Source organism: Chaetodon trifascialis, chromosome 3 (genome assembly GCF_039877785.1).
Source record: "Chaetodon trifascialis isolate fChaTrf1 chromosome 3, fChaTrf1.hap1, whole genome shotgun sequence".
Taxonomy (NCBI): Eukaryota; Metazoa; Chordata; class Actinopteri; order Chaetodontiformes; family Chaetodontidae; genus Chaetodon; species Chaetodon trifascialis.
The window spans coordinates 25,560,221-25,578,893 of NC_092058.1; the positions used below are offsets into that span (position 1 = coordinate 25,560,221).

At 43.6% G+C, this 18,673-nt stretch overlaps 1 protein-coding gene across 3 annotated transcripts in view; it reads right to left on the reverse strand.

The window, feature by feature from the left end:
- LOC139329398 (chemokine-like protein TAFA-1) overlaps positions 1 to 17,582 on the reverse strand; it is a 108,617-nt gene extending 91,035 nt beyond the window's left edge. The window contains exons 1-2 of one of the 3 annotated variants that reach the window (XR_011602062.1): positions 16,737 to 17,582; positions 14,363 to 14,499 (exon numbers count right to left, since the gene is read on the reverse strand). Coding sequence is in view for 1 of the 3 variants with exons in the window: in XM_070959703.1 (XP_070815804.1) it covers positions 14,363 to 14,486 (124 nt within the window). In the remaining 2 variants the exon portion in view is untranslated. The remainder of the gene's footprint in view (positions 1 to 14,362; positions 14,500 to 16,736) is intronic. The other 2 variants (XR_011602063.1, XM_070959703.1) reach the window with 2 other exon arrangements.
- Between the last annotated feature and the right edge of the window lie 1,091 nt (positions 17,583 to 18,673).

Consider the following 18,673-nt stretch of genomic DNA (forward strand, 5'->3'; position numbering starts at 1 on the left):
TTGAAAACAAGCTTGTTTGGGTGACATTACCAAATAACACTGCAGCTGACATCTCATTTTTACAGAGAAATGAATTGTTCTCTTTAAATCTGTTTATCAGTCATAGACATAGGTTGGAGCTCGTCATGAGCTCCCTATTGTATCACATAAAGTAGTACAGTCCCATATTTGAAGGGTAAGCCTGGCGTTATTTATCTTTTTATTATTGTAGAGAAATTCCATAAAAGACCAAGACAGTATGCATTCTCTGTACAGCCACGGTCTATTTCTGTATTACAATGACTACTGTATAAAACACAAAACCACGTCTTTGAGCATGCTTAGTAACGTCTGACTAACATGAAGCTGCTCTCCAGAAATCTCTGACTTTTCCTCTAGTGCCACTATGAGGTAGACATTTTTGATTTTTGGTGAAATGTCTACCACATCTAAGACCATGGGATGGAATATGTGAACTTTGGAGCACACATTTATGTTGATCGTCGGACAGTAAAGGTTTCATCTAGCGCCATCATCATATTTTATGACCATATACCTGCAAAACTAATGACGTTCCCATTCGCCTCGGCTGGACATTGTGTTAAGTTCTAATTAGCGTGTATTAGCATGCTAACACTTGAAGACATATGAATGTTAGTACCTCATTGCGAGCATGTTAGCATTTAGCTCAAAGCAATGCCTAAGTATAGCCTCAAAGAGCTGCTAGCATGGCTGTAGACTCAAGTTGTGTACAGTATGTCAACAGACATCATGGCATAAAGTCATGACTTGCATCACATTGTGGCTACATAGACAAATGTCAACTTAAATTCATTTTTGACTTTTGTCTCATATAAATCTTGTGGACAATAGTTAAAAAAAAAAGAATACATGACACCAGCATTGGCTCGCACCTTTAAAGTGTGCACAGACTGCCGTGTCTGCAAGCAAACACTGATGAATACCACGAGCTCCGAGACAGTCCTGCTAACGATCTGGCACATCAGCCAACACATCAGTGGAGCAGTCGGGGAAAAGAAGGTAAGCTTTTAAAGAGGTTAAAGTTTTCACTGCTTGGCAGACTGGAAATATAACCTTCTCATGAAGACCAAATAACAGCCTCTCTTAGCTGCTCCTGGCCAATCATTACAGCATCTCCCTGATCAAATGGATTGGCCATCTGTCTGGACGGGCTTCAGCAACAGCACTGCAGCGAGCTGGTTGGCTGGCTCAGACAGACACATCCTGTCTTGTTCCTTTGCATACACATGAGCTCATTCTCTTTCTCCACTCTTTTTCATAAACACAGGTGAATCCAGCCAGACATGCAAATGTCCTGAGGAAACTGTTACGAGATGGCAACTATCATCTTGCTGGGAATGAGATGTAACGGGTAAATGATGACCAATGGTAGTCTAGTCTTTGGACAGGGGACACGAGATTGATCGGCCAAATTTTCTCACTGTTCAAACGCATTGTTGCCTCTTCCAACTGGCAGCAACGCCTGAGCAGGATCCACACATCCACAGAAAACATGAATCTGATTGTCTTCACTCTCGCACTCACACAAGCATAGGCACAAGAATTCTCCCTGGCTGACAATAAGGGACGGCGAGGTTAGTCATCACCTTGCGATTCTTATGTTTTACACTGTTACTAACGTGAAGCCGTCAGTTTATTTTGTGTTGATTTGTGTCTTTCACATGCACAGCAAGAAAGTCACATTCCTCCTTTAAGACTACATAATCCCTGTTTCCTCATGAAAAGGAATATGAGGGTATTTTATCGCTGCTGTCCCATGTGTAAGACACCTATTACAAGTGCCCTTGCAGAGAGAGCCGTGACTCCAAGAGGGGGCTTACGAGATCTGTACTCGCTTCTCATCCAATTCACCTCAGGATGAGATGGCATGTTCACGAGAGCCTGTAAGACCTCACGAGGGGCTCGTCTTCACCCTCCAATATCACCAATACTACTAACATTAGCAAACTGCATCTCTGGCTAGAGAGTGAGAAAGAGGGCCGCTCATCTCCAGTGCTGCTGCTGGATAACATCTGTTAGGCACAACTGTGGTGCTTTCATCTCCTCCGGCTGCAGAAAATCTCCCCCTCATTGATTCAACACTGAAGTGGTGCTCAAGTTAATTACAGGTATCTTCCTCCTGTTCTGGCCGTGGTTGGTTAAATACTTATCACAGAAACTGTTGACTTTGATACTATGAGGATGGTTCCCATCATTTAGGAACACTGATACAATCAAATATCTGCCTCAATAGATTAGTGTGTCATACTGGAATGTTGTGTTTTGGATGAGATTTTTTACACTAATAGAGTTAAAGGGTGAAAAGAGCAATAAACACTTCATGATATATATATCAGTTTATGCATCAGTAATTGTAGATATAGCTTATAGAGTTAGCTTTCATCAGACCTTGGCCCCAACCACTGCAGCATTTAATGACTTGAAACTTAACTAGACTTACAACAATTTACAACTAAGTAAAAATTGAAACAGTATCTAAAGTAGCAGCTCCCTCATTGCATTGCTCTGATTAAAAAAGAGAAGTCAAACAAGAAAAAAATGACAAAAGACAAAATAAACTTTGACAGAACAGTTTACATTAATTAGAGCCCCTCCTGGCCCTCAGCAGGCCAAAACTGTACACTGACAGGGACACCTTTAATGATTGCGTTACACTGCACACTGCATCTCTTAGGAGGACCATCTCCACAAGCAATAACCTTCTTTTTCTCAAACATGCTGCCATAAACTTTATTCCCACATCCCTTTATTTATCCCTCTGTGAGCCTGAACAGCAGTTAATTTCAAGATTGATTTGACATTGCAAAGTTTGTCCCGTAAAAGCAATTTAAGATAAGCCAATAAAAGAAATGACACAACATTAGATAAGAGTATGATACGCACTGTAATAGAAGGTAGACACAGAAGTAAATGGGATGTTACTGTAACACTTCAGTCAACAGAAGTAAGGATGTCTGACAGTATTTTGTGGGCTGGAAGCCATAAGACACGACATATCTAACACCACGTTACCAAAAGGCTGAGGTACAATCTAACAGACAGTTCAGTGTTGTAAATGTGATGACACAACTGCACCTCAGAAGGTGCTTGAGTGGAAATGATACCCTTTCTATTTGCACATCTAAAGCTAAGACACAAACAGCTACATGCACAAACACCACACACACACACACACACACACACACACACACACACACACACACACACACACACACACAATGGATGTCACGATGTCAGAGCAGAGAGAAAGCTGTGAGTAACAGATATTCGCCACACTCATATTTCCAGCATCAAGTGAACCTTTTTCAGGGGTTTCAATCTTCTTCACCACCCTGCCCTCCCTCTTCTTCTTCTTCTTCTTCTTCCTTCTTAGTATGTATTCTTTTACCCTCCAACTGCATCAGACCAGCCGAACAAATAGTTAAACCTCTTGAATATGTACCCCCTCAAGCCTGCCCCCGCTGCAGCTGTGGGTGACATTTCTCATTTGCTGAAGAGCCGAGGAAAAAACAAAATGCGATGCTGTCTGCCTGCCTGCCCTCTCATGTGAATCATCCAAAACTGTAATAACATCACTTCAGCAACATGCTGCTGCACAGACAGCTGGTGTGACTTCCCTGACAGGGTGCACGCAGTTCCTCTGTATCCCAGCAACTCCCACCGAAACCATGCTTTATGTTAAGGTGACGCTCCATCATATGTAGGGATTATGATCATGTTAAAAGCTTGTGCGAGGATATCCATCCTACAAATCAGGTAGAAGATAAAGGGGTGGAACTGTGACATAAGTGGTAAAAATAGTGAATGAATAATACTGGTGACTGTGACTAATAGGAGGGCTGAGACAGAGCCAGCTTCTTTCTGCCGGCGCTCTGCCTGACATGCATTCTGTAAAAAAAGAGAAAAAGTAGCTTCCAAGCTAGACTCCAGTGAATGTATCACAAAACATTTCTGTATTTTATTCATGGTTAAATCAAAGACTTCTGCTTTGATTGCACCTACGAAAAGAGGGGGAGTCATGTTGAGATGTGAGCGCAGCTCGATGCGAGGCTTGCACTCAGCAAAACAGGGGAAGAGGTGGAATGTAATACTAAAAGTTAAGATACAGTAAGCGAGCCAGAGGTACATCTTCTCTCTTCAGCGAAACATCACACTGTTACCGTGCTTCTTTGCATCTGCTGAGAGCGAAACTAAAGCCCTTGATCCTGAGGAGAGCAGAGCGCATTGGCTCAGCTCTGAGTAGACTTTTCATTACACGCTTACACCCAAGTCACACACACATTTGCAGGAATGTAGGCCGTCAATGGGAAATGGGAAGTGGCTTGTCAGATAAGAGAAAAAAGCAGCATTTAGCTTGTCTGAGGAAATCACTTTTACAGCATGAAACAGGTAAATTTTAAATCACATCTGGAGATTAAACATGAATATCCAGCACACTGATTTCCCTGCTTTTACATTTGCTGTGCTATAGACGGTATGCGTTAACCTGCAGTTTGCTTGCTGTGTGCTGTTGCAGCTCCTCATGCCTCCCATTTGTGGATGTGAGGGATGGAATAATTCTGTAGTCTGATTTGGCCCCAATATCATACAAAATGTAAAAGCTCGGTGGCAAGATTATAAAAAGTGATGTTTTTGTTTGTCTTCCATGAAGGAGCTTAAGCTCACAGGCCTTGATTCCATTCCACAAGGACAGAGAAAAATATATTATGATAAAAGATGAGGTGAGGGATCCAGTTATACATCAGTACAGCTCCAGCACTCTTTATTTAGCATGCATGTGTGCCTTGCAGTTTATGCCTCGGAGACGACTGAAATCCACAAGGACGAGGAAAAGATGTTATGATCAAAGACGGCATGTGGAAAGGTATTCAGTCCTGTCAGCTCAGTTCCAATAGCCCTCTTATTTTGTACACATGTATGCCATCCTCATACTTTCACCGATGCCTTCAGGGAAAGGGTTGAACAAGTTCCTTGGAGCAGGCATTAATCTTCATTTAAACTCAACTCACAAAACTTACAGAAAGCAGGTCAAAAGGTCTTTTTGTTGGAAAAGCTCGGGAGCTCCTACAACGTAAACCTCTGGGACGTGAGACGAGGAAGAGAAAATCCTACACAGCCTGCCTGGCTGCCCGAGGTTCTAAATAATATTTCCTTGCAAACACACACTGCCGGCTTTGCTCAGTTTCCCAGGATAATTGAAGTTAAATGTGTCTTTTTTTGGCAAGACCACAGAGGAAACTGATGTATGGAGGGGAATGTGAGTAAAAGAATAAGATTGGGATAAGACCCGAGGCAGATGAGCTGCGCAGCTAATAGGCAGACGAGGTGTCCGGAGAACAACTAAGATAAAGAGCGTAAAAGTGAGGGGAGAGACAGTGTGTGTGTGTGTGTGTGTGTGTGTGTGTGTGTGTGTGTGTGTGTGTGTGTGTGAGAGAGAGAGAGAGAGAGAGAGAGAGAAAGCTCCTCTGGGTCATTAGGCTACAGACAGACACATGCAGGTGCCACCTCATCCTTCATTCTCTCACTCTGCTGGCCAGCAGGCGCTGGGCAGGAAGGTATGAGGGCATCGAGCCATGTTCAGTGAACCTGACATGTGCTGGAGATACTGTGGCAAATGAAGACACATTGCAGGGCCACTGGATACTAATTGTCCCCCTAAATTTTCAACAGTCTGGCACCGTTCTCTTACAGTACAAGTGACTGGCACATTTAATGTAAGACACACAAAAGCACAAGTTTTTCTGTCTGTTTATTCAGGTATTTGGCTCTGTCCATCTCATGCGTCACGTTCGGTATGGCAGCGACGAGCAGTTAACTGTGACATCTCAACCTGAGTTCCATTATTAGACGTCTGCTGTCAGATAAAGCTGTGATAAGACAATACGGTCCTGCCTCGGCACAGCAGCCACATGGATTCATCCGGACACATCAGACAAGACAAATAGACCTCAGCTAATGCTGACAGAGCACCCGCGGTGGAAAATTTAGACAGACTTTCAATCATTCCTTTGACAAGTGGGGACATATTCAAGCAAGAGGATTTCTGTTTCCATAATTCCAAACCCCATAATCAATTTTTGTCCCCTGTCAGGGCTCGAATGAATGATTCACTGGACTGAGCTCAGAAAGCAATTCACCTTGGCAACAAATTGAATACATGCTTCTCAAATTTCATGTTATTAGGAGGGAAAACAATTCCGAAACACAGAAGGTGCTCACATTTTGCGAGAGTATGTAAGTGAGGCGTGTGTGTGTTTAGAGGGGTAACATGATGGGAGAAAATAAGACACTGTTACAGCTGCATTAATGACTGTTGTGGCCAAAGTGGAAATGAGCTGTAAACACAACACTGACATACGACAGCCTTTTAAGTTGACATGGCATCCACGTTCACCAGCTAAATGCTGGTGCCCGGCAAGCGTGCAGTACAGTGTACAGTGGCCACAAAAGCTGACTGCTGTGGCCGAAAAACAACGGCATGAGAGCGCTGGCACTGAACCAACACAGCAGTTATTGGCTGTAAAAGTGGGTAATGCAACAAACAGCCCCTTTCACATGCAAGCAGACTCATGAGCCACTCTTAATATACAAATATTTATCATAGCCGCTTTAAAGAACAGACTTTTAACTATATTTTAGAGGCTAAAATGTCAGCGAACAAGAAATTGATCAATCCCGAGGCAAAAGATGTAATTCAGAAACAATGATTCTGTCTTTCTCCACAGAAGTGAAGCCAGAAAAGAGAAATGAACAAAATATTCACTTGCTCTTGGTGTTTTGTAACAAGCGACATGGTGATGACAATAAGTGTCAGCATACAAGTTATCTTTCGATTATGTTCGCATGTCGTGAATTGTGGCTACAGATTAGTGCTGAAAATGATCTATTTTATATATCTCACTAAAAAAAAAAAAAGTGCTGCAGTGATTTAGAAAGTAAATTAGTAGTATGGTTAAGACAACTTAATTTGACTGCCACTGGGTAAATGAGTTGCTCGGGCAAAGTGAATCCTCTGCAAACAAAACACTCAACGACTAACATTTGTCCCCCGCAGTGGTTCTAAATGATGCCATGAAGTAGCTCTGCTGCATCACAATTACCTGGCAGTGTGTCTCTTTGCTCCATTAACATAAGCAAGCTATTTCACTTCAGCGAGAAACTACTTGAGGGGCTTGAGGGGCCTAGAGGTGATAGAGAAGCTGCATAAGATATTGTGTGAATAAGATGATAATGATTTATGACAAAGTAACTTTGTGCTGCTCTGTTTGCTATAAATAAAATGGATGTTCTGACTGGGGCTGGAATGAATAAAACCTGAGAGAAAAAAGCAGAACTATTTAAAGTAGACAGCTGAAAATAGACTTACTGTGAGACACACGCAAATCCCGAGGTGTTGCTAGACAGATGATTTGTTTGCACTGTGTGACTGGTTTGTCTGTCTTCACATTCCTCCATTTATTGGAAATAATTGAGGGAATGAGCCACCTGTGTTAAATAGCACCTGTACACTGTGTCTGAGACAATCATTTGACATCAGAGAAGAATAGGATCTAATCTACTCAGATCTAATCTCACTCAAGGCGGGAGGGAATGCACCAGAGTACACGCAGTTAAAGGCTTGAAATGAGAAAGACCGCTGAGCAAATAAATACTAATGACATGCCAATGCTGCCACAGGTGAATCAGAGTGTGCAGATGCAGAATATGAGAGAGTGAGAGAACATAGGCGTTATTTCTCGGCGACTGATTCATAGCTGTAAGTGGCACTTGAAATACAGACTGCTCACATTCAACAACAAGTGAATCACTAAAACGCTGAAATTAGTAGGTCCGGTAGGGAGGAAAGTTTGCACTATAACAGTCTTGAAAAGGTGAGTTACCAACCTAACTGACTGAAGCACCCTGTGAGGTGCAATCTTAATTGAACATCCTGATTCCTAATTGAATAAAATCCTAATCACAGTTTAGACCATAACTGGACAGGACAGGCCTGTCAAGCCCTAAGTCTCTCCACAGAAAGAAGCAGCCTGCTTCAGGCTCTAATCTAATCTAAAGCTGTACTGTGCATCATTGGACAGTGGTGTTTTCTCAAGCTTTTACATAAGCCAAAAGAGAAGAGCAAAGGCAATAAGGGTGGAAGTCGAAAGTCTAACTAAGCATGCCAGGCTAACGACCTTACCACCTACAGCCGAGACATTATTTCCAAAGGCAAGGATGTGTCACAAAATAATATTTTGAGGTATCTTTTCAGGTATCTGTTCAGAACTGGAGCTTTCCATGTGTGGGAGCTAAACTGCTAGTACTAGACTAACAACAGCGTATTTAACAGCCCCTCGCAGGGTTTGTTTTAAAACAAATCATTTGGAAACTGGTCAGGCTGTTCTGAGTAGCTACAGCTGATTAAATCAGCTCGCAACAGCAGTCCTTTCAGATAGTTAGAAATCTTTTTTATTATTATCATCATTTCTGCGAGAAATCAAATGACTCTGAATTATGAGTGGTGCATCTGCCATTGTTGTCATTGCAAACTGCTTATTAGCTGTGCGAGCTCTAAAGTGAGCCCGCTAACAGCAGTGAATTAAACGGCAACATACGCAGCAAGTGGTGAACCAAGAAAGCACATGTTACTTCTGGTCTACTTTCCCAGTTCAGACAAATCAGTGGAGCTCACCTCTAAGTGAATATCTGATTGTGTGTGGAGGAAAAAAATCAAGAATTGGCACACAGGCCATAGAAAGTGCCAATTCAACCTCCACTCTTCCCTCCTCTCTCACCAGCCATAAAACGCAGTGTAATAGGATTCCTAAGCTTTTCCAGTGACTGCTTCCACTATCACACAGACATTTAAGTGCACTAATCCATGACAAATTGTCTCATCTGATCCATGACAAATCGTCTGAGGGGCCGATAGAGACGAGGAGATGGGTGGCGGGGGCGGGGGACAAGAGGATGGAGAGCTGGGGGAAGAGGCCAGGCGCAGAGAGAGTGCTGCGCGGCACCTGAATGATCAGGCAGTTATTGCCTAGTTTTTAGAAAGGTTGCTTTCATTACCTCGAAGGGCATGCTGTGTGATAGAAAGTGGGATCACATAGCGCTGATGAGCTCTGTACCTAAGCCCCCACTTTTCAAAGCAATTATAATCGCATGTGGAGGTACATTATAGGATTTTAGTTCCTGTGTTGGTAAAAGGCAGGATTTGCAGATGCCATGTTCAAAAAATGAATGTTTGTGATTAAATTTGTGTCATAAATAATGTATGATTTTCATCACCCTCTGGTTCAGTTTGGCTCTTAAAGAGGTGGCTTTGCATGATACACTCTGAAATGAATATTAGGTAAAAGAAAAAAAAAAACATAGCAGAAAACATGCCTACTGCAACCGCATGAAAGGCTATTCCACATCCTCGGATAGTAATGACTTGTATTTGTGTGTGTGTGTGTGTGTGTGTGTGTGTGTGTGTGTGTGTGTGTGTGTGTGTGTGTGTGTGTGTGTGTGTGTGTGTGTGTCTTGTGGTTTACACTGTATGTTACTGTATTTCCAATGCTGCCAGCCACATCAAACAATTTCTTTTCACCCACAGACCTGACTCAGGCATCATCATTCAAGTCATTTAATTGAATTTTCTTTCATCATCAGTTCTCACTCTAATTAGTCCCCACAGTTTAAGGGGGGTGTAAATAAAGCTCCTTTTATGGCCAAACAAAAATGCACAGAGCCCATATGGAAAGCTGTTTCTGTGGGTATGGATGGATCCTCCGTTCATGAAGCCTCTAACACCTCCACGGCTGAAGCGAAGCAGCAAGATTACACTTTGAAGATTACTGCACAACAAAAAAAAGTTCACTTCTGTGTTTCCGCCGCTAACAGTGAGCTATTGCAATGAGGAAACAACTATGGAAATGAGTTCCAAGTTGTGTGTGTGTTCAGTTTGTGAACCAGTGAAGCTAATTTCTTACATCCCCAAACTCTGACAGAAAAATCATCAATCTTCTGAGGCAGCCATCCGTTCGGCAATGGCAAAAAAGAAAAATAGGAAAAAAAATCTATTCATACTGAGGGTATGTATAGCTTACAGACTTCTACCCTGTCCTCATTTACCAAAAGACAGCTATCCTAAATCAAGTTCAAGCGTTATTTCAACACCCTGTATCTTGTCAGACTTTCCTCTCCCCAGAAAATCCCAAACCTCAGATCTCAACTTAAAAAGGAGCTTCAATAGATACATAAAGCTAAAGTTGAGCACTACAGACTTTTGACAGGTTGTGTTCTTAAAGCTGAAGACGCATTTCTTAATTTGCGAAACTTGCTTGATCACGCCGTTGCTTTTTTTTTTTTTGACCGCATGATGCATCTTGGCTTATCAAAGTAATTACATGTTCTCGACAGTGAGCGAGTATAATGACACGCCGAACAGTCTGCTCACTGAAATACCTTCCACTCATCTGTGATTAGACTTTAGGGGACATTTCAAATCAATGGATGAAAACATAAGCTGCAGCTTTTCAGCCACATCACATGCTAAATTAGCATGCCTTTGGCTGCCACTCACAGCTGAATCACATTTTATTTCAGCTTCGATTCTGATATTCCTTCAAATGAACAGTGGGTAACTTGCCTAATAAGGGGTTTAATCATATATGAAGTACAGTTCTGTAATAGTGTAAAATACGCTGTACTGCTTTGTCATCAAAGCTGACAACAATATGGTCCAACAAAATGTCAGCAAGAGACTGCCATCAAAGTGTAACAAGCTAGTGGAGTTAGTTTTACAGCTACACCTGGAACAAGAATCATGGTGTGCTATTAGATCTGAGGCTCTCTTAAACTGCCCTGTCAGAGTCTTAATAAAGCAAAGCAGCAGCTTAAGTGCTGTTCTATTCAGACTGCCCCTCTGGGTACTGATATATAACATGACTTGTGTATGCATACTTCATCTAAACAAGAAATGAAATGAAAAGTGAAATGAAGGCAATACCTGCTAAGAGTAACTCAATGAAAACACAGTGAGCAGACAGCACGTTAGGGAGCACTTTCAGTTCAACTTTAGCCGACACCAAAGCTACAATAGCTTCTGCCAGCAACGCACTGGCAATGTAAATTGGTCACACTTTTACTGACTCGTGATGGAGTCCAATACTATGTGCTGTCAAGAGCAGCCTAGTTTACACAGCAGCAATCTTGGCAAGAGCTCGCTGTGTCGGCAGGTGGAGGGGGGGGTGCAGAGCCGGGCTTGTGTGTGTCATGTCACATTCAGCTCATCTGTCAATGTAGTGGATTATTTCTTGAGAGACCGGAATTGGCTGCCCAGAATCAGGCCACCATCAATCTTCAGTCGCACTAGCAGGACGCAGAGGAGGCAGCGTGGACCAGAGGCTCATGGGAAAGAGAGTGCCGCAGCTTCCTGAGCAGGTGACGAAGCAGTCAGGCAACTCGTTACTCACTCTCCGCCTCAGTGGTGACTGTGCCGATATGTCACAGAAACATTCGGGAGAAATAAATATATGCAATCTTGAAACTTTATCTCAGCAGTCACATTTTTTGTTTTTTTGGTGCGCACTGTCAGCTCACTGTAGCAGACAGCAGATAAGCTGATTTCTCAAACATTGTTAGATGCTTCAACAGGCTGGAGGATTACATCTGCACCTAGCTCAACATGACCTTCACTTCCCCTCCTCAGATACCACACAGTCCCTTGTCTGTGCACCTTTGTCCACGTAGGATGGTTAGTGAGTTTTTGTAGCACTCAGTCTCTCAGACAGTCAGCCGGGCCGCATGCCAAGATCCACAAGAATTTATTTCAGGACATGGTTTCTTACAAAACACAAACACCCCTATTTCACTTCAAGGCGCGACTTATGACTGTCCAGACGACAATGCCGTACCAAAGCACGCCACACCGCAAGGTGTATCTTGTCCCCAAGCAATTTTCAAGATAAATCGATAATCTCAGTAAACGGGTGACATGTGTGCGTCTAAGATAAAACACAATTCCTATGAAGCTGTTCATCAGCACAGACAGTTAGAACCCTACATTTCTCACACTTCATTAACGAACCATTTTACAACTTAATTTTCTGTATGGCAGACAGTACATCACACAGGTTTTCATCATCCGTTAGAAACACAGAAACATTATTTGATTAAACAGCATAGCATGAAAGCAATGGATTTTTCAAGGCAAGACATCTCTTTTTTGCCACGTCCTACATAGCCATATCTATTTATATCTGAGGGTTCTGGCCTCAATGAAACCAGAGAGCTTCTCAAATTATAAAATCAATTCTAATTCAAATATTCATCATAGCATTTCAATTCTGAGAGAGCAGTTCTGGGTAGATCGGTTAACGCCACTCCACGGCTGAGTAAGATTGATGTCAGTTTAATCCTCTTAAAAAAACATGATATACAGTAAATTGTACAGTTGCCGAGCGGCAGAGAAAAAAACAGACGGAGATATGTTCTCTTCGAGAGCCCAGTTGAGATAGAGCATTATCCCTGGGAAGCCTGCTGATTAGGACAGCAAAATATCAGAACGCATCCTCAGATTATGATTGTCAGCACCAATTATAGCTGTCATCCATCGCAGTTTGTTTGATTTTAAAAGTTCTCTGGAGGGTGCTTGTGTTAAAATAACAGTCGAAAAGGAGTTGGTGTATCCTGCAAAACATCCCTCATTTGATTACCTCCTGTTACTCAGAATTGAATGTCTAAATCAGTCTCATAGTGTAAAGAGATCAGAGATTAGATCAAACAGAGTGTGAGTTTATCATGCATTCCTACAGTGTAAGCTTGCATCCTCTTGAACACCGCTTCAGCGTCCCCAGAGGAGCCATGACTATCATAATGGTCAAAAATGGTCTGTAGATTACTGAGCATGCACACGTCCATACCCTCCTCAGTGTTGTATGCAAGAAGTGTGTGAGTTGATGTGTCTGACAGGAAGCCTTCCAGAGAACTCACAACCATAACTATCCTTTGCCAGGATGATTCCTCCAGATCCGGTTGTGTTGTTGGTGGGGGGGGGGGGGGGGGGGGGGGGGGGTTCAAATTTTTTTCCCTTCTTCCCTTTTGGGACCACTGCATTATTCAACAGACACTTACTGAGCCTTGCACTTCCTTGTACATCTTTGGCACCAAGCTCGACTTGCCAACCAGTCAAAAAGAAAAAAAAAAAAAACAGAAAACTGGAAGCCAGCCTTTAAAAATTCATTCAGAGCTCTCTGTCGCTCATCCCTCACCCTCTTGTTCCAATTAACGGGACTGGGATACTTTGAGAACTTTCTATCTATCATAGCCGGGATTTTCATGTGTCAGCTGTTCCACAGTAAAAGTAAGCCAATTCTCCAACTGCTTAAAGTCACAAATGCTCAACACAAGCATGGAGAATTCAATGCTGGATTTTTTTTTTCCTCTTGCTGTGCTTCAATTACTGCCTTTTGTCTGGCAATGCAACACACACACAAAGGGAGCCGAGCAGAAGATAGCATCAATGTTTAACAGCCGCTTGGCTTCTGGAGAGAGCCACACTCTCTATGAGGGTTCAGCATGGGAGTCACACTCATTGTTAGAAGCTTAAAGAAAGCCTTTGCTTTGCTCTAAAAAACCTTTGCCTTCCCTGTAACACCCCCACATACACCATAAGCAATGTTGGTAAGCTTTTCCATAATCAGAGAATTAGCTTCGCCTCGGCGTCTACCCTCCCCTTTGCCCCTATGGTGCACAAGACGTCAGGCTTAATTGCCAAACGTTTCCAGTGCAAAAGAGGGAAACATAATTGTCATTTCCATCTAAGCCACAGTGATCAAAGCTCCCTTGGCTACCAGCACAGTAATAGGGATTTTTGCCTACAGCTTGTCCTACTCGTAACAGTCTGCCAGCAAGATTCAGGGTGTAGTAGTCAAGAATTCCTCGCCGCACACACAAACCATCTCCCCACCAGTGAACCCTCAGTGTTTGAAGATGTTCTTTGTGTAACAAGGTTTCCATGTTCAGATTTAAACAGAAGTGTCTAACAAGAAGTACTATCTACATATTTCTTCCACGAATAGCACAAAATGGATAAGGGCAGATAGATTTGTGTATGACTAAATATAAATACGTAACCTGCAATTAGAGGCACAATTAGCAGTCTTCCCCTTTGCTTATCCTGTATGACTGCCAGCATGGTGAATCATCATGTTACAGTACAGTACCATGGCAAATCATTCTGACATGCTGCAGCAGTCTCTCGCTGTTGCTTTTAAACAGCTAAGGATGAGAACTCCTGCCCCATCGGGAGGGCAACATCTTGCACTGTAACGCTGTGCTGTGGAGCCAACGGCTGACAAAGAGGTACACGTACCCAGGGTGAGAATGTCGGTGCGACCGGGCCGGGCCACGTGGTGCTGCTGGATGGTCTGGTAGAGCGTGGCCTGGCACAACAGCAGGAAGCCGAAGCTAATCCACATGGCCAACAACCAGGACATGGTAAGGCCGAGTCTGCAGGACGGCACACAGCGGGGGACAAACAACAGGAAACAGGGACGGAGTTGTATTACAGAGTGTTGCATACACATTTACTGGATTTTCTTACAATAAGGATGAGAAGGAAAAGAGAAGATCAAGGTTTCAAGCAAAAGCCCTGCAGACTAAAGACTCAAACAAATAATCAAACATGAGGTTAATCTTGTCCATATCTGTCTGCTCTAAACCTGCCATAGTCTGAATAAGACGTACCGCACCAGAATAAATATTCACATGCAGAAGCAGAAAAATAACTGCAATCTCTTTGTCGGACTATAATAATTGCATAATGAGTCTAGCCTTTACAGCAGCATCGAAACCTTGATTAAATATTGCTGAAATGTATAAAAGTCTGCATTTCTAAGCACGAACAGCCCTCTTGCAGATTTGTTCAGTGACTGCCTAATGGCTGCTGAGGGCCAGCATATGGAGACACGCCTTAGCCCTCATTGAATAATGAGGCTCTCCTCCTTTCCAGGTGTTATTAGCGCTTCTCTCCATTCAGGACCCTGCAGTGGGAAATTTAAAAGCTTCACCCCACCTCCTCCAAACCAAACTGTGGCTTGGTGTGATCCTATTCAGCCAGACTGTTGATGTATGTTTGAAAAAAAATGAACGATTCTTGGACTGATCATTAGTTTTGAGAAGAATATATTTCTATCACAGGCTGTTTTGCATTTGTCATTTTTCACTGAGGTGGGGACTTAAATCCAGCGCCCTAATGTAACAGTGTGAATCTAATAGTCCTTTAATGTTTGATTCTGCCAAATCTTCATACACAAGAGAATATAAAGCAGACTATGAGCCCCAGGGAGTATCTTCAATGTGAGCTTCAAACCAGGGAAATTTCACATTTAAATAAGGAGACTGTAGCATAGACATAAATGTTTCAAATGTCTGAAGAAGTCGCATGAAAGCAGGCCTGATCCAGGGAGTCCTTTCCAGAGAGGCACCAAAGCCACTGCTTGCTCCAACTAGACCACTTTGTGTTTTGATGTGCCTCTGAGATTAAAGCCATTAGGCTACTAAATGTTGCCCGTGTGTTCTGCGCCCTTGGTGACATTGAGGCTGCTTAATATTCAGCGAAAATTAAGCATATAATTATGAACAGCAGATTGTAAATCCCCACCCCTGCACTAAATCCAACATAATCCCCGGTTTTGTGGAAATGTGAACAGGTCCCATGGGTATGTTTTCCACTTCTTTTTTTAACCACACAATATTTCTGTTCGCCAATCTGGCTGCATATTCAAAAGGATCGCTGCGCTCGCATGGTTAACTGCATATTGCATACAGGCTCCGAGCTCCTCCCGGTTCTCGGGAGCCGTTCTTGCAGAAAATAAAATGTGGTTCTTACCAGCAGCGTTTTTACCAGAGGTGAAGACGCACGGAAGTAAAACGAACAGGCATGGGCATCATTTTCAGGGAACTTCAGGGGAAAGGAAAGCAGCTTTGAAGAAAACTGATCTAAACTCTTACAGTTGCCGTGCAGCCTTATTCTCTCAGCGCAACAGAGCTTTTCACTCCATAAATGTCCATCCTGTTTTCCAGACGAAAAAGTAAGCAGTTTACGCTGTTTTGTAGTGGCACGCACAGCGAGAGACGACAGCTCCTCTATGCGTAATTGGCAAGTTCATCGTGAGATGCGGTCGAGGAACACAAAGCAGACACACCTGCAGGCGCAGAACGACTGATGCACCTGCGCGCAACGCTCATTCCACAAAATGATACTCGCTTTGTTTCTTGCAGCGACAACTTCAGTGACGACTCCCAAAACGGAAGAGAGTGTCACAGAACAGGAGTCAGTGATGGAGATGATGCCGGCACCTGTCTTCTAAATACATCTCAACAGGATTTTATTAAAATGTAAATGTACTAAAAAGACGGATTTCGGTCTGTACCCTGAATCCTGCCTGCGCTTTTTATAAGACGAATGCAACACATGCGCCCCATTTCAACACGTTTGAAACTTATATAACACACTGGCCAAAAAGAATAGTTATATTATGATAAACAAGATGTTTTTAATAGGAGCCATTTTTCTTATTTCACTACTTGCGTACACTGTGAGCGCAGACATTTCCTCTTCACTCCACACTTTCCAACAAGCAGTGCATCCTGAGACACACTTGTCCCAGTATATCAACCCTCACCACCCCACCCATCCCGTCCCCAAACACCAGAGGTATTCCTCGAAAGTCCCACACCCTTACCTGAGCGGTGTGTTCAGGAGGAAAGGAGCTCAGTCAGAATCACTGCCTGTCTGTCTTTAATCCATCCATACTTTGAAGCCAGGGATTCCCGCCTGAAATTCCAGTACCAGGTAAGCAGAACACAGCACAAAAGCGACTAAACCGCTGATCTTCCCCTCAATATTCGCTCCTTTGAACCCCCGCTGCTCTCTTTCTTTTAAATCTGTGGCAACACAGTCACCAAAAGCAAAACACCCGGGGGTCTAAGTCACAAACTGGCCAGGATTTGAGGGATGGGAGGCTGATCATGTCACTGCTGTGTCAGCCACATACGAGCAGATCTCTTGTCCCGTCCTTCCTTCAGTCTGTGCGTCTTCTCCGTCAGTAGAAGTCCTATGTTGTGATGACAGGGAGCTAATTTACCCCCCTCACTTGTCGTCTCCTTCTCACGCGCGCAGCGGAAGGCTCCAGTGGAATGACTGCTCTGTCTGCTCTTGGCTGCGTCCCCCCATTGAGAAGCTGTGCTGATAGTGTGAGCCTCAGTCCTCTCTCCAACGCACTAAGTAGAGAGTCTGTGTCAGAGAGGCAGAGCGAGTGTGTGCGAGTAAGCGTGCGTGTGTGTATTACAATGTAGCCCAGCTGGAGAGAGAGAGACAGAGAGAGAGAGAAAGTCAGATCACATGTCTTAAAGCAAGACTGCCCACTTCTGCATCAAGACTTCATCAGCAAATGAAGCATGTTTTATTAACCCCCCCCCCCCCCCCCCATACATCCCAACCTCCCATCCAGAACGTCAGGAGACACGCACGAGCATAGCCTTCAGCTCACTTTCAGTGTGTCTGAGTGCATCCGTGTGCACATGTATGTGTGTGAGCTGGAGAGGGTGTGAGGGAGGATGACTGAATGTGCCTCTTTTAGTCATCGCCTTCCAGCATTTGAGGGTTGAAAGTGAAATGTGCTCCAAGCGCTGCACTTTTAATAGAAGGCAGAATGCCTCATCAGAGCTCTGCAATCACCATATTATCCATTACGAGCCCACTGTGCTCTTTCTACCTGTTTTCATGGTGACGAGTGGGGATTTGTTTTTAGATTTTTGTTTTTCGGATGCTTTCCACCACTGAAACTTGCATCTGCAGCGGCAGCCTGAAAGAGGCTGTGAGCATCCTTCTGTCACTTGCTCGCAAAAGGAATCTGTTCTGGCTCTGAAGGAAAGACATCCATTGTCTTTTGTATGTGTGTGTGCGTGTGTGTGTGTGTGTGTGTGTGTGTGTGTGTGTGTGTGTGTGTGTGTGTGTGTGTGGGTGGGTGGGTGTATGTATGTGTGTGTATCCACTGTGCCTGAGCCATGCAGGCAGGTGGAAGCAGGCTTGCTTCTGTGGAGTATGTTTTCCTCCAACACATTTCCTTCCATATGGAGGAGCTCCCCTTTAACTCATTATACTGTTAACCAGAGATTTACAGTATATGCCAATCCCACGCACCTGCCATGGCTGACTCACTCAGTCTGAGTCTGACATTTCACAGAAAATGAACCCTATGCTACTCACAACAGTACACAGCTGAGGGGCTAAATAAGCTGGCAGACAGTGAGGGTGGTGTTGGTACTGTGGGGGAGTACAGACAGATGAACTTGATGATGAATATCCGCATAAACTTTGTCTCAGAGCTGTAGCTGCACCCTGTTTTCATTGCATGCTGTGATTTGCGTGAATACAGTCCATCTGTGTGTGTCTGAATGCTGTGGCGCAAAATGATCAGCTTCCCGATTGGATGTTGTTATCCACTTTTCTAGGAAATGGAATTTTCAAGGCGGTTAACAAGCCCTTCAATTGCCGGTCACTGTGCCATGCCATGGGGCATCCTGGACTATCACTGCTGCTGCTGCCATCACCTCTGCTTGTTCTTCACACACCACAGTGTGATTTGACAGCCAGATGTGCACGGCCCCACAGAGTTAC